The sequence below is a fragment of the Buceros rhinoceros genome, unplaced genomic scaffold, assembly GCF_000710305.1.
Source record: "Buceros rhinoceros silvestris isolate BGI_N320 unplaced genomic scaffold, ASM71030v1 scaffold29900, whole genome shotgun sequence".
Lineage (NCBI taxonomy): Eukaryota > Metazoa > Chordata > Aves > Bucerotiformes > Bucerotidae > Buceros > Buceros rhinoceros.
The window spans coordinates 2,904-15,418 of record NW_010389498.1 but is presented as its reverse complement, the minus strand read 5'-3'; the positions used below and the strand labels follow the sequence as shown (position 1 = coordinate 15,418).

Sequence of the window (12,515 nt, the reverse complement as noted above, 5' to 3'; positions counted from 1 at the left end):
AAAGAAAGAACGAGGGGATAGAGACACGCTATACTTTTCTTCCCTCCTCTCTTTTTGGCCAAAATTTTCTTTGTTTTCCTTAAGAAAATACTATACGAATGATGCTTATTGAGAACCCATGTATTTTGGGAAGGGATGTGTTAGAGCAGGTAATACTGTATGCTTGGGTGGTGCAGGAGGAGCTGATACCATCACTACCTTTTACTGATGGCTCCATCATAAGACATCCTCTGTTTTTCACTGCGTTCCCACCCCAGGACATGTTCTGTCCCTGATGTGAACTGAGACCAGGTATTTTGAGACAGTGGGAGTTGCAACTGGAGAGGCAAATGCTAAAGCTTTCACCCTTAGATTTTTAAAAGCCTGTGGATGCCTTAACGAGAAAAACTTGAGAGTTTCATAATACCTGCTGAGACCTATGGGATTTTTATATATGGTAATGTCATAGATGGAACCTGTGTTTCTCATAATACTCTAGTAGTGTCTCTAAAAGAACGTGACTTCTGTTACAGTTAGAGGAGTGCTGTATGTGATGGGATTAAAAAGAATTTAAGACAATCAGGACTGTTTATCATGTGGTACAGGTACATAATGTTGTTTTAAAAATTGGCTCCAAGAATGATAATCCTATTGCCCATGAGACTGGGTTATTCATCCTCACCAGATTATTCAGTAGTCACTTTTTCTTTTTCTGTTCTCACACTCTTGTAATGTGTTTGGTGCTTCTCTATTTCTAGTTTTGGTATCTCTTTATTGGCGATTTTGTGAGAGTTTTTATTAATGATTTTTATTTCCGTTTGCTTGTTATTTTTAAAGACAAGCAGGTGAAGTTTCATTTATTGGCTTTATCTTATGATTAAAGTATGTTCTGTCTACTTTGAATTTGTACTAGTCTCATTTTGATTCAGGATTGAAATCTATCAAGGAGAACAGTTTGTAGATAGTACTTTGATTTCTTATTCATGAAATTCAATTTGAGTTAAACAAGCAAAACACAAAGTGAGTATGAAAAGAAATGTGGGGTTTCAGACTCTGAAAGTTGATACGTAATCGAGGCTCAAAACCATCAATCTGCTTCTAGTCCACTGAACAAGTCATTAAATTACTTTGAAGTAACTTCACAATGGCTGTCCTCTGAAAGTCAAAGGGCCCTACCCCTCCCCAAATTCAGAGCAACCTAAAAAACAAGAGGCAAGAGCAAGCAAGTTAGTTCATTTAAGTAACTGATACTGTTTTGCTTTGTAAAATTATCATGTGGCTTTTTCTTTTTAAGTACTAATTACAAAGATCATGATTAAAAGTTCATTGGGCTTTTCTCTCTCACCACTAAATTCTTACATTAGAAAATAAAACATGGCTGATGTCCAGTGGACAAAAAATTTTGTAAATGCTGGAGGGATTTTCCTTGAATTTTGCATGTCACTTGCTCTTCTCTGTTATGAGTAGTTTTATTTATCTCTGTGGACATAAGGCTGCCAAGGCATGATCTTTAAATTTTCAGTGTTTTCTGAATGAGTTTGAAGAAATGGTGAGTTATACTACAGTAGAAAGTGTAGTTTGCCTCCTAATTTTAACCACCTCTCTGGCAAAAAAAGGTCTTCTAACTTATATACACCTGAGGAGGTTTAGAAGCCTCTGGAGAAGGTGATTCTATCATCCTGATTTTCTGCTTCAACTAAATTGTCATATATCTAATCTTGTGGTTGAAACACTTTGGGCTGGGTAAATTAGGGGGAAAAAAGGCAGTCTGAATCAAGAAAGAAAAACAGCTGTCTGGGGGTAACCAGTGGCTGAAATAAATGCCAGTGCTAATATAAGAACAGGTGATGGGAGATGCAGAGTGGTTCTGCCCATTCTGTTGTCAGCTAGCTGTTGGATTGGCTTAGCTTTTAATGTGAAATTGAGCCCCTGTGTTTTGAAGAGAAAGAAGGAAGGCTGTCATCGCTTTTAATCAATGCATTTGAAGGAATTTTTTTTTTTCCACTAGGAGCTTGATATTTATTTAGCTGGAAGCAAATTGTGCATGGCTGGGAGTGTGTGTAAAGTGAACCAATAAACACAGAAGGATAAAGTGACACTTTGAGATATATTCTGAATGTGCAAATATGTGTCTCTGTACATGTTACAGGGGCTTTAATCTCTCGTTTCATCCTTGCCCCAACAAAGCTAGGATCATGAAGCTGTGTTTGCTACAAACTGATAACCTCACAAGCCCCGTTTCAAAACTCCTGATTTTTGATAACTAAAAGTATTTCTAGATTGTCTGCCCTACCCAAAGTCTGCTTCAACTGTACTTTGAATTTCAATCTGAGAGTTGATTGTGTTGTGTTAAAGACAGAGGAGGATCTTCCAGAAACAGTTTTCTTGAGCATCCAGGCTGAAATTGATTTCATTAAATAAATAAAATTAATAAAATAATTCATAACATTCATAAAATAATTTCATAAAAACGTCTGGCTTAGGTGGTGTCAGGAGGTAGATTTTTGTGACAAAAGAGGGTGATGGTGTTTGTTTTCTACCATCATCTCCTTACTGCTTTTGTCTGGGGGTTTTTTGTGTTTGATTTTTTTTTTTAAGTAGAAAGTATTTTCTCTGATATTTGGTGTAAACTTTTTTAGTACATGTTTAAATATCCCTTCTATCTTGCTTGCACCTTTACCAATCTTTTTTCACATGTACAGTACCTTACTATCAAAATGAAGATTTATTTTTTTACATGTAATGATATTGATAACATAATGTTTTCCAGTGAGAATGTAGAATTGTTCACTACTACTTGACACATTAAATCTGTAATCAGTAAAAAATACTGTTTATCAGACTGCATTTTGTAGTTGTGTGAGGTTACAAGTGCCTGCATTAAAAATAAACAGACAGTAAGTTTGCTTTCTGTTAACAAGCTTAGTATTTACTGTTACAAGATGCAGATACACTGCAGGTTGATGTGTGGAAGAGGAAATTTAAAAGAACATTCACAGACAAATGTTTTCTCTAATACTGAACATAACGTAGAGAAGATTCGCATAGAATACGCTTCTTTGTAATATGTTCTGTCCAATCACAGATTCTAAAATTTAGTGGATGGAACTTATTTTCAGGTTTAGGATTTTAGAATTACAGTAGTAAACTGTTATTTTTGCATAATTCAGTCACTTTATAGTTCGTGTTGATTCTTGAGAATTAAATCAACATACATATATATATATATATGAAGGGTTAAGAGTGCATCAGGACGAGCCCACTGCAGCTTATCGCTGTATGTTCCTTATAAAGAGATTTCTCAGTTTGGTAACTGGTGTGGACCTGCTATACTTCAGGGGGGCAAAATTTTAAGCATGTTTGGTCTGTCACTTTCCTGATGAATGGCTTTCTAAGTATCAAATGTGAAAATTATGTCCTTTTAATAGAATATTTGCTAATACAAATATACTTAAGAGTGTATGTGTATTTTGGAATTTTTGTGTTTGGTATTCTGTCCTTTTTTTCCTGAGTCATTACTGAATGAAACTGCAGAATTACTCAGTGTATTTCCACTGCATGTTACTGTCCATGCTAGGAATTGTTTCTGCATACAGCTCCTTGCTAACTTGTACTTAGAATGTTTATGTGTTTTCCATAAATGCTCTTCTCTTATTTTAAAGATGACACATGTTGATGCCACCATTTTGTGATCCTCGTAGCAGAAGATAGTCCTACTGAGAAAATGAGCACTTTGATCATTCAGTCTTTGAACTTTAACCTTTGACTGGAAGTGACCTATAGGCAATGAAGACTACTTCCTTTGACTGCATTTTTACTAGTGTGCATTCTGGGCGCATGTTGATCGCTGGTTCAGTCCATGCAACTGACATGCTTTTATTAGTCATACAGTATTAATGCAGGTGTCCAGAAATGTCAGAATAATTCCATTATTTTTATTTTAAGCTTTTGGAAGAATTCCAGGTCTTCATATATTGTGCAATAACACTGAGCTCCTTGGCGGTTTTGGTGCATCCATTGCCGGCAATGGACATTGTACCAGGGAAAGGTTTTGCTCCTGCCACAAAAAAGATTGATGCATGACAGAGCTTATGAAAGTTTTGAATATATTTGGATTATAAGTAAGGGATTTACCATTTCTTTAAAAGCCACCCCATTCTTTTATATTTGGATTCTATGCACTGTGATCACAAAACTAGCAGCATGAGTTAACATGCTTAGCTGAAGGACTGTAATAAGATCATTGCATATTTATTAAATTGTTTATCTGCTGTCAAATTGTTTTGACATGTAAGGTTTTTCACGTGACATTGACAGAGAGGTACAATGTTATCCCTATGGTGAAATAAAACTACTTTTTGTATATAGTTATTCATATCTCTGAAGCAAAGGTATGAGTAATTTAGGGTGTGAGTGATTTAACTGAGTTTATTTTGGAGATAGGAGAGGATGGCAGTGATATAGCTGAACTTTCTGAAGTCCGTAATTGGGCTTGTAATTTGTACTTTAGAGCATTTTCCAAATAGATTGCACACTGTTACTTCCTGCTAGCCATCAGCATGAGCCCTACTGCCTACACCTATATTTCATTTATTTATGTGTTTGAAAGCAATCCATATAACATTTTTTGTTTGCATTCACTGTTTTTTTGTTGTATGTCATGTTTGAATGTTACAAAACAATATTTTGATTGAAAAGCTTTGTCAGAAGATATTTTCATGTAAATTATTTCCTTATCTTGTAAGCATCATCTTGTCTTTTAATCCTGTAATATAAAAAGGAAAAAAAAAATACATTTTTGACAGAGGCTTAATGTTTTGACAAAAAAGTGTGGACCTTCTTATTTAAGTTTAGACTAAAGTATATTTTCTTAACTTGCTTGTCCCATGCAGCCATACCGATTTTTTTTTTTTTTTTTTCCCAGGCTTTTACTTCCCCCAAAAAGGGGAGAAGGTTTAAGATCAAATTGACATTTTTCAATGGAACAACATTTATTAAATGGTAGTCGTTCTCACCACTCTGTAATATTTTGATACTATCAATTAGGTTTTCTTTTTAGGAAGCACTTTTATAAACATAATACCTTTACACATATGCAAAATTTCTATAACTTTTTTTTACTGTTGCCTTATTGTTGCACTCAAAAAAAGAAAAATTAAGTGATAAATGCATGAATGTCTAAATCAAGTAGCTACTTGATTTAAAAAGAAACAAACAAAAGCCAAAAAAAAAACCCCAAACCCAACCCAGAATGAATAACTACAATAACAAACAGAAAATTGGTCGAATATACTGATTTTTTTTCTTACTGCTGTATGATAAGTGACAAATTTTATAGCCTTGTAAATACTTCTCTGTTATCTAAAGTTTAAAACATTTTTAAAAAGTATAGATGCTTAACTCAGGGTGGATAGAGTTCAGATGGATTTGCTTCAGAGAAGTATGTACAGCAACTGAATTACGGATATTGACAGTGAAGGGAGGCTACAATATACTTCAGGAGCTGCTATGTTTTCTACTGTATTGAAAATATCTCTTGGCCTTTTAAAACTCAATGGTAAAATCTATCTTTGGATATAAATTTGACATGTGTATATATTTTCACGATGAGCCTTTAAAAGAGAATTCAGTTTCTTTTAAGAGCCAAAAATAATCTTCTTAAGTAAATTAAATAGTTCCACTCCTAACTTTCTGTTTAGCAAAATTTTATTGTGAATTAATCAAACTGGTTATTTTTGGAAATGGTTCATATGAGTGAGCAGTAATCTGATACTCATCTGTATATTCATGTTGACTGCTCTGTGTTGATTGAAATGATTGATGCATCTTTAAGAAATTCATGTATGAATGGTTCACATAATGGATCCTATCAAATAGTCCACAGGAAGGAGACCTTATTGTGACACAAGGTAATGTCTCTGAAGAAACGGTTCAAGTACATCCTCTCAGATTCATGTATGGTGAATTGCCATACTACAAGACATGCTTTCAGAGAAGGTTTTATGACATACTGTATATATTTTGCTGAAGGTGGGCATTGCAGTGCAAAGCATTTTATGTTTTATTGACCTTTGTTATCACATGGAGTACAATGAAGTTAAATAACAAAATTTATGCTGCTCTTTAATACCCAAACCTAATATACTTAGATCAAAAAAATGCAAGGTAGAAGGGAAGTAGAATTGCCTCCACTGGTTCTTTTGTACATCTGTGGGTAAGTTCACCTATATACAGAGGGCCAAGAGAAAGCCTATATACCACTCAAGCCCTCAAAATAATGCAACTATTCTGACAATGCTATGATGTTCGTAAGTAGGGCTTGAATTAGATGAAGATGGTGTCATCCTTTCCATAGGGTGACCCTGTGTATGTAACTCTCTTTCACTTGGAATTTATCACACGGAATGGTTACAGAATTGGCTTGAAACTATCTTGCTTTTATTTTGTGTCAATATTCATGTTGTTAAACACTTTGTTTTGTGTTTAATGTCTTTATACTATAACACAATAAATTCTTGTTTTAAAATAGTTTACTACCCTTGAATGGAAATGCGTGTGGACCTTTTCATGGTGGAGTTCAGAAGCACTGTTCCTTGCATTCAACTCCTCTTGAGACAAAGCTGTCAGTAATTCTGGAAGCTGTGATGGATGTCAAGGGAGGAATTTGGATAGTAGTGAGGTGTTTCCTCTTCTCTCCAGAGGGTATCTGTTGTAACAGCTGAAGGAAATAGGTTCTTTAAAAAAAAAAAAAATCACTGAGATGTAGTACTTCATTTCTCACAGATGATCAAGTAATTCCTTATCATGGTTCTTTGCCATTTAACAAACATTTAAAATATTGAATGGGGAGTTTCACATGCTGGATTGTTTGCTTGCAGTGGTTGGAAGAGAGTTTCTACTACTTTGTTACCGTGTCAGGACTGTTAATTGAAACTTCTACCTCATATCAATAATTACTTTCGGTTTTGTACAATTTTTTTTATTCAAGAGATGATGGCTTCTGTTTTGGAAAAAGGCACCTTATTCATACCTAATCCCCCTATTTTTATGAAAAATGTAAGTTTTTAAAATCATATGTGTTACGGATACTGTTCTAGATATTTTTTGTTTAGTTATTTCTTTGCAAGTCTGACAAGATATAGTTCACAACTTAGGTTTTAAAGGTACAGTCTAAAGACACCATAAAATTTCCACATCAGTAATTAAATTCTGAAGAATAGATACAACAAATGTCTGTCAGGAAAGGTTTTAATGTTATTTATAAGAAGACTTTCCAGTTCTGATCTTGGTGATTTTTTTTTGTGTATGTAAATATTTATTAAAATTAATGATGTTTTAAAAATAGGGGAAAGAAGCCACCTGTGTCACTAAAAGCTTTATGGTAATGCAGCTATGTAATTTCTAACTTTGTTGGGGGAAGCTTATGTAGTTTTTGCCTCCTCTGGTAAAGCAATTCACCATTATGTTGTGCTTGTTAGAAATCAAATGTTCTTGAGATAAGCTAGAAAGCCAAATGTGGAACAGTCATCTTCTGATAGAGAAAGCATGTGAGACAGAAGTCAGACACAGATCTCATTTGACTATTGTATGCTTAAAAAGCAAGACTCTTGCACTATAGTTAAGAATTTCTCAAAACAAACCCACACTTTTTCTCATCCCACCCTGTGCTCCGAAGGTCTTGTTCAAAAGATGGATGAAATCTGATGGGTTTTGTCTCATTTTATTATTTGTACTGGGTCAGTAAGGTGTGTGACAGCTGTCATTCTGAACAGTGACAAGGATTGAATAGCTCTTGACTATCTCTTACTCTCCATAAACTGTCATGTGTCTACAGAAAACTTTGGTAGCTGTATTTCACATGCACAAAATAAAGTACACATTTGTTTATTGGGCACAGACAATTTATTGAAGATTAGTACTCTGAAAGTAGCAGCATAGGAAGTATACATAACTAAGTAAACAAGTCACAAAGAGTGATAAAGCACCCAGTCTCCAGTTGATTTAGAGTATATTGAGTCTGAAGTCTTAATTTGCAGTAAGATTTGAGTTTACGGGGGAAAAAAGAAACTGAGGGCATCACCTTGCACTTGTTTTGTACCCCACGGAGTTGTGCCCCATAAACCCTTCTTAATTTCTTATGTGTATGTGCATTATCATGTGCCCCAAGCAGGAGCTTGTCTTAAGCATCATGCTGTGTGTAACAGGTGACTTTAGCTTCCTAAAACAAGTAATAGTCAGACAACCCTGTGTTGGGAATTATCTCCCAAATGTTCTTGATACAGTGAGGATGCCATATGGAGATAAGCTGTGTTCACAAAATGGTGGTGGGAGAGAGAAGTAAGAAGTTCTTGAAGATGAAGTTTGATAAATTTCTGAAGATTCTCAGAGGATTGGTGGCATGTTACAGAGTTCTTCAAATGGAGATGAGGGCAAATGCAATGCAACTGCAGTCATGATGCCACTGAAGGATCAAGGTCCTGTGTGAAAATGAGTATCAGTTTGTTGGGGTATGCTATACTAAGAAAAACCACTGATCCAATCAAACTTAGCAACTCAGAGGACAGATAACCCTCTCCATTACTGCCTTTGCAGTAATTTTTCCGGAAATCCTAGTTACTTCTGAGCAAAGTAGACTTCATACTCTGCTTAACAAGAAATTCTGAAGTCCTGCAGGTAAAAAATAGACCTGGTATAGTACTTAGCTCCGTGGTTTGTAAGTCTGAAAGTCCTTTGTTAGTTTCCTTCCTTTCTTTAGTCTGCAGGAATAGGCTAAATCATATCTGGGCTTTACTCATGCCTTCGTGCTATCTCAGGTGGTACTAGGGAGTACTATACGGAAAATCCTCTGTTTCTTTTCCATAAAAACGTCTCTGAATAGTTTTTATATTCATCTAAACACACTGTCTACTTCTGTACTTTCCCCATCAGCTACTTCATGATGTTTTTTTAAAACTCGTTTTTGTGCAACACTTTCCAAAAGTGAACATTATAAAGGCTTACCATTTGGATGTTGATATTTCATTCAGAAGGCAAGTTTCCTTACATTAGTGACTACACCTTGCACCATAGTAAAGCTTAGGTGTTCCTGAATGATTTCTGAAATGTAATTCCATCTAAACTTCTTACGCAGTATTGAATGTACCTGGTTAAGTATGACAAGAGATGTCTTGTGCCAGCCGGCACAGTCTGGAGCATCCCTGCACCTCGCATTTAATGTCTCAGGATTCTCTTCGGGGTAAACCAAAGATATAAACAGAAAATTTTTGGTGACCTTTGCATACACCAATTCCAGACTGTTTTGTGGCAAGAGAGCTTTCTGTGCCTTAAAAGGCAGCTGTTGATGTACCTCGCTTGATTTTGAGTGAAGGGTCCTGTCACTGTTAGGCGTTTGTTGTAAGACAAAGTGTTTGCTTCATTAATTCTTTCTTGAATTTACAAAGTAGTAGTGCAGGATTTAGCCTCTGGAAAGGAGTCCTGCTGCATGGTCTGCACTAGAACACTGCTTCTTTCTGTCACGGAGCTTTATTTCGTGGTTTTGGACTCTACAGTAGTTTCATGTGTAGGTACATACTAAAGACGGTTAATAAATCTTGCTTAGGCCGTGCATTAATCTGTGATGTTCTTGTATATCCATCTTGATATGTATGTTATATTTTACCTTCTTTGACACAGTGTTATTTATAGCTTTTCATTTTAAAATGCACATTTCCATCAACGTTTACATTTTCATTCTTTACTTTTAAGAAAAGAAAGCATTAAAAACAACCTGGAGAAAAGGAAGTGAGAATTTGCTAGGTTGTGTCTTGAAGTAGGGATTTACAGGCTGCCTCCCTCCAGATTTGGTATTTATTATCTAAGCTGTTTTTTCTGTTTAGCTTTTTGTCTTTTATTAAATGTGTATATATAAAACAAAAATATTCTGAGTTCCATAGTGAACTGTAGGTGTAAGACCTACTGTTTACTCAGTAACATTTCAGATGTTTTGAAGCTGTATGTTGGTGCTATCTCTGGAAGTAGCATCCGGCTTGGGCATGGGCAAACTGAGGCTGAAGCTAGTGCATGCTGGCAGGAGATAGTACTAAGGCCAAATTGGAGGCATTGGTAATCCTGTAAAAACAAACATCATCATCTGAGTGACAATGCTGCTGGTTCTGTATTCAAGAGCGCATGTAAGGCAATGTGGTTTTTTTTCGGGGCGTGGGAGAAGCGTTTTGTGTATGAAGAGTCTGCATAATGCTGTGTAGAGAGAGTTTCTTTCTCTTTTTTGCTTGCTGTTTGATTTCATGTATGTCAAAGATAGTTCTTGTTCCAAGAGAATAATAATTTCAAAGCTTACTAATTTAATGTAGGCTTAGTTTACTGTATAATTTTATAAAGTTGCCCAATCGCTTTAAGTGATAGAAATACAGGTTTTTTTCAGCTTGTTGCAGAGTTTTTCCACTGTCCTGTACAAAAGGAATAGTTTCAGGACGGTGTAAGTTTATTAGAGAAGTGCACTGTGTGGTTTTTAGCAGTGTAACTTAGCTGGGTAGAAAAGCAGATGAACTCTGCAGAATGGAAAGCTCCTTTCTGCTGATGCAGTTCTCTCCAGACTAGTTGTGTCCTTTTACATCTGCTTAACTGTATCAGGTAAATTTAATGCCAGTACAAGAATGTGTTCGGCGATAAAGGGAATATTTAATTTCCTTGTCCAACACTGGCCTTAACTCACTTCAAGATCTAAAAGGCCTGATGCCTGCTTTCTCTGCGACCTGGTCTGTTACAGTCTGCTACTTGTAAAGTTGTCAATAGGTGTGATTAGGTACAATGTGCCACCAGCACAACTGTGCCAGTAATCATACCTGGTACTGACACTTGTGAAAGACAGACCAGTGCTGTTACTGGGGTAGCTTCGGCTGTGTTTGAAGTGTGCTTCTGCAATCTGTGCCTGCAGTGAGAGACACTAATTGAAATCCTGAGCACTTCAAGATGGGTATGATGCTCTTGTACAACACTGTCAACTGAAATAACATTGTGTCTGGACTTGTCTGAAGGCCTTTTTATGTAGTCAGAAATGCTATCAGTAAAGCAAAACACAAACAAAAAAAATCTGGGCTTGTAAAAAGAAATTTAATCTTACAGAAGCTATTGCTGCTTTGGCCTGTAGTTATATTTTGACTTTCCCATGCTTCTGAGCAAAGCCCAGTAATGCAGAAGTGGACCATTCCTAAACGTCTGACTCTGCTTTGTAATGAAAACCCGATATACCGTGATCTTCAGGTTGGTAGTTCTGGTACTATTCTTGCTGATTCATCAAGCTGTAGTTATATTTGTCTTCATTGCCTGTAGTCATGAGATTTCATGAGATTTTTTTCTGAAATTCTGGGATCCTGTGTTTTAACAGGAGTAATCCAAATCCAGGTTTTACTAAATCTGGAAAACACAGAGGGAATATGAGAATTTTGCTGCATTCAACATAGATGGTGAACTTGTGTGTGTTAACTAACAGTGCATACACACACACACAAGTTTATACAGTTACCATGCATACTAACTAGATAGGCATAGATATACAAAATAATATTTTTCCTCTAGTTTTAAAAAGTAGGATGTCTGTACAGAAATTTCTTACAGTTCCTTGTGTTGAAAATAAATGGAAAATCATGTAAATAGCTGACATAAAACCTGTCATGTCATTATAACCCAGAGCAAATTAGATGTAGAAATCAGAAGTAGAGATCTTGTCCTAGCTTTTGTGCAGTTTTGCATATGTGAACTAGGATACTGAATAATGTGAAATTTTCTGAATGTACAATACAATTCCTACTATATACTGTAAAATAATTTGCCAGTATTGTTTTTAAACTTCACTACATTATTAAAAGGGTAGAGCTTTTATTTAGACAGGGCTTTACTATTTCCAGAACTGATGTATGAGAGCATGGGAACAAATAATTGCAAGCAAATACAGTCCTACCTGCAAAGCATTCCGAGTTTGGGTCAGTGGACCAACAAATGAAGAACTGGCTTTGATACCTTGATGACAAGAGACCTAGATGAAAGCTGGTAGTTGCAAAATCAGCACATCATTTTGTTTCTATTCATTTTGGTGTGTTCTAAAAAAAGATACTTGCTGAAGGAGAGGAGGACCTAGAGGATGTACAATGTCCTGGTAATATCAGTAATTTGAAGTGATGGGAAAAGTTGAATATATGCTGACAAGCGCAAGTTGTAATTCACTACTTTTAGATTCTTGAAGTGATTGTGTGATTCATCTGATTGAGGGAACTCTCATTTTAGATGTGAACGATGAAAGATAATGTGTTATGTGAATTGTTGAAGTTTGCTGCTCGTGAGTCTTCACTGGAGCGTAAAGAATAAATGGTTTCCATTACCTGAGAAAACTCAGCAGAGTTATTTACTTACAGTTTGTTGTGTCTTGCTTTGTTTGTGTCTCTCATTCTGTGTACTGTGTAAGGTGATAAATCATTTTGGTGACTTGTGTGACATGCAGTGTACTCAACAAGTCTCCTTTCTGCACCTTTAATTGGGAAGAG

At 35.8% G+C, this 12,515-nt stretch overlaps 1 protein-coding gene across 1 annotated transcript in view; it reads left to right on the top strand.

Moving 5' to 3' along the window:
- Positions 1–5,201, top strand: part of UBE2W (ubiquitin-conjugating enzyme E2W (putative)) — a 13,378-nt gene extending 8,177 nt beyond the window's left edge. The window contains exon 5 of the mRNA XM_010134524.1: positions 3,642–5,201. Coding sequence (XP_010132826.1) covers positions 3,642–3,655 — 14 coding nt within the window. The 3' untranslated portion in view covers positions 3,656–5,201. The remainder of the gene's footprint in view (positions 1–3,641) is intronic.
- The last annotated feature ends 7,314 nt before the right edge of the window (positions 5,202–12,515 follow it).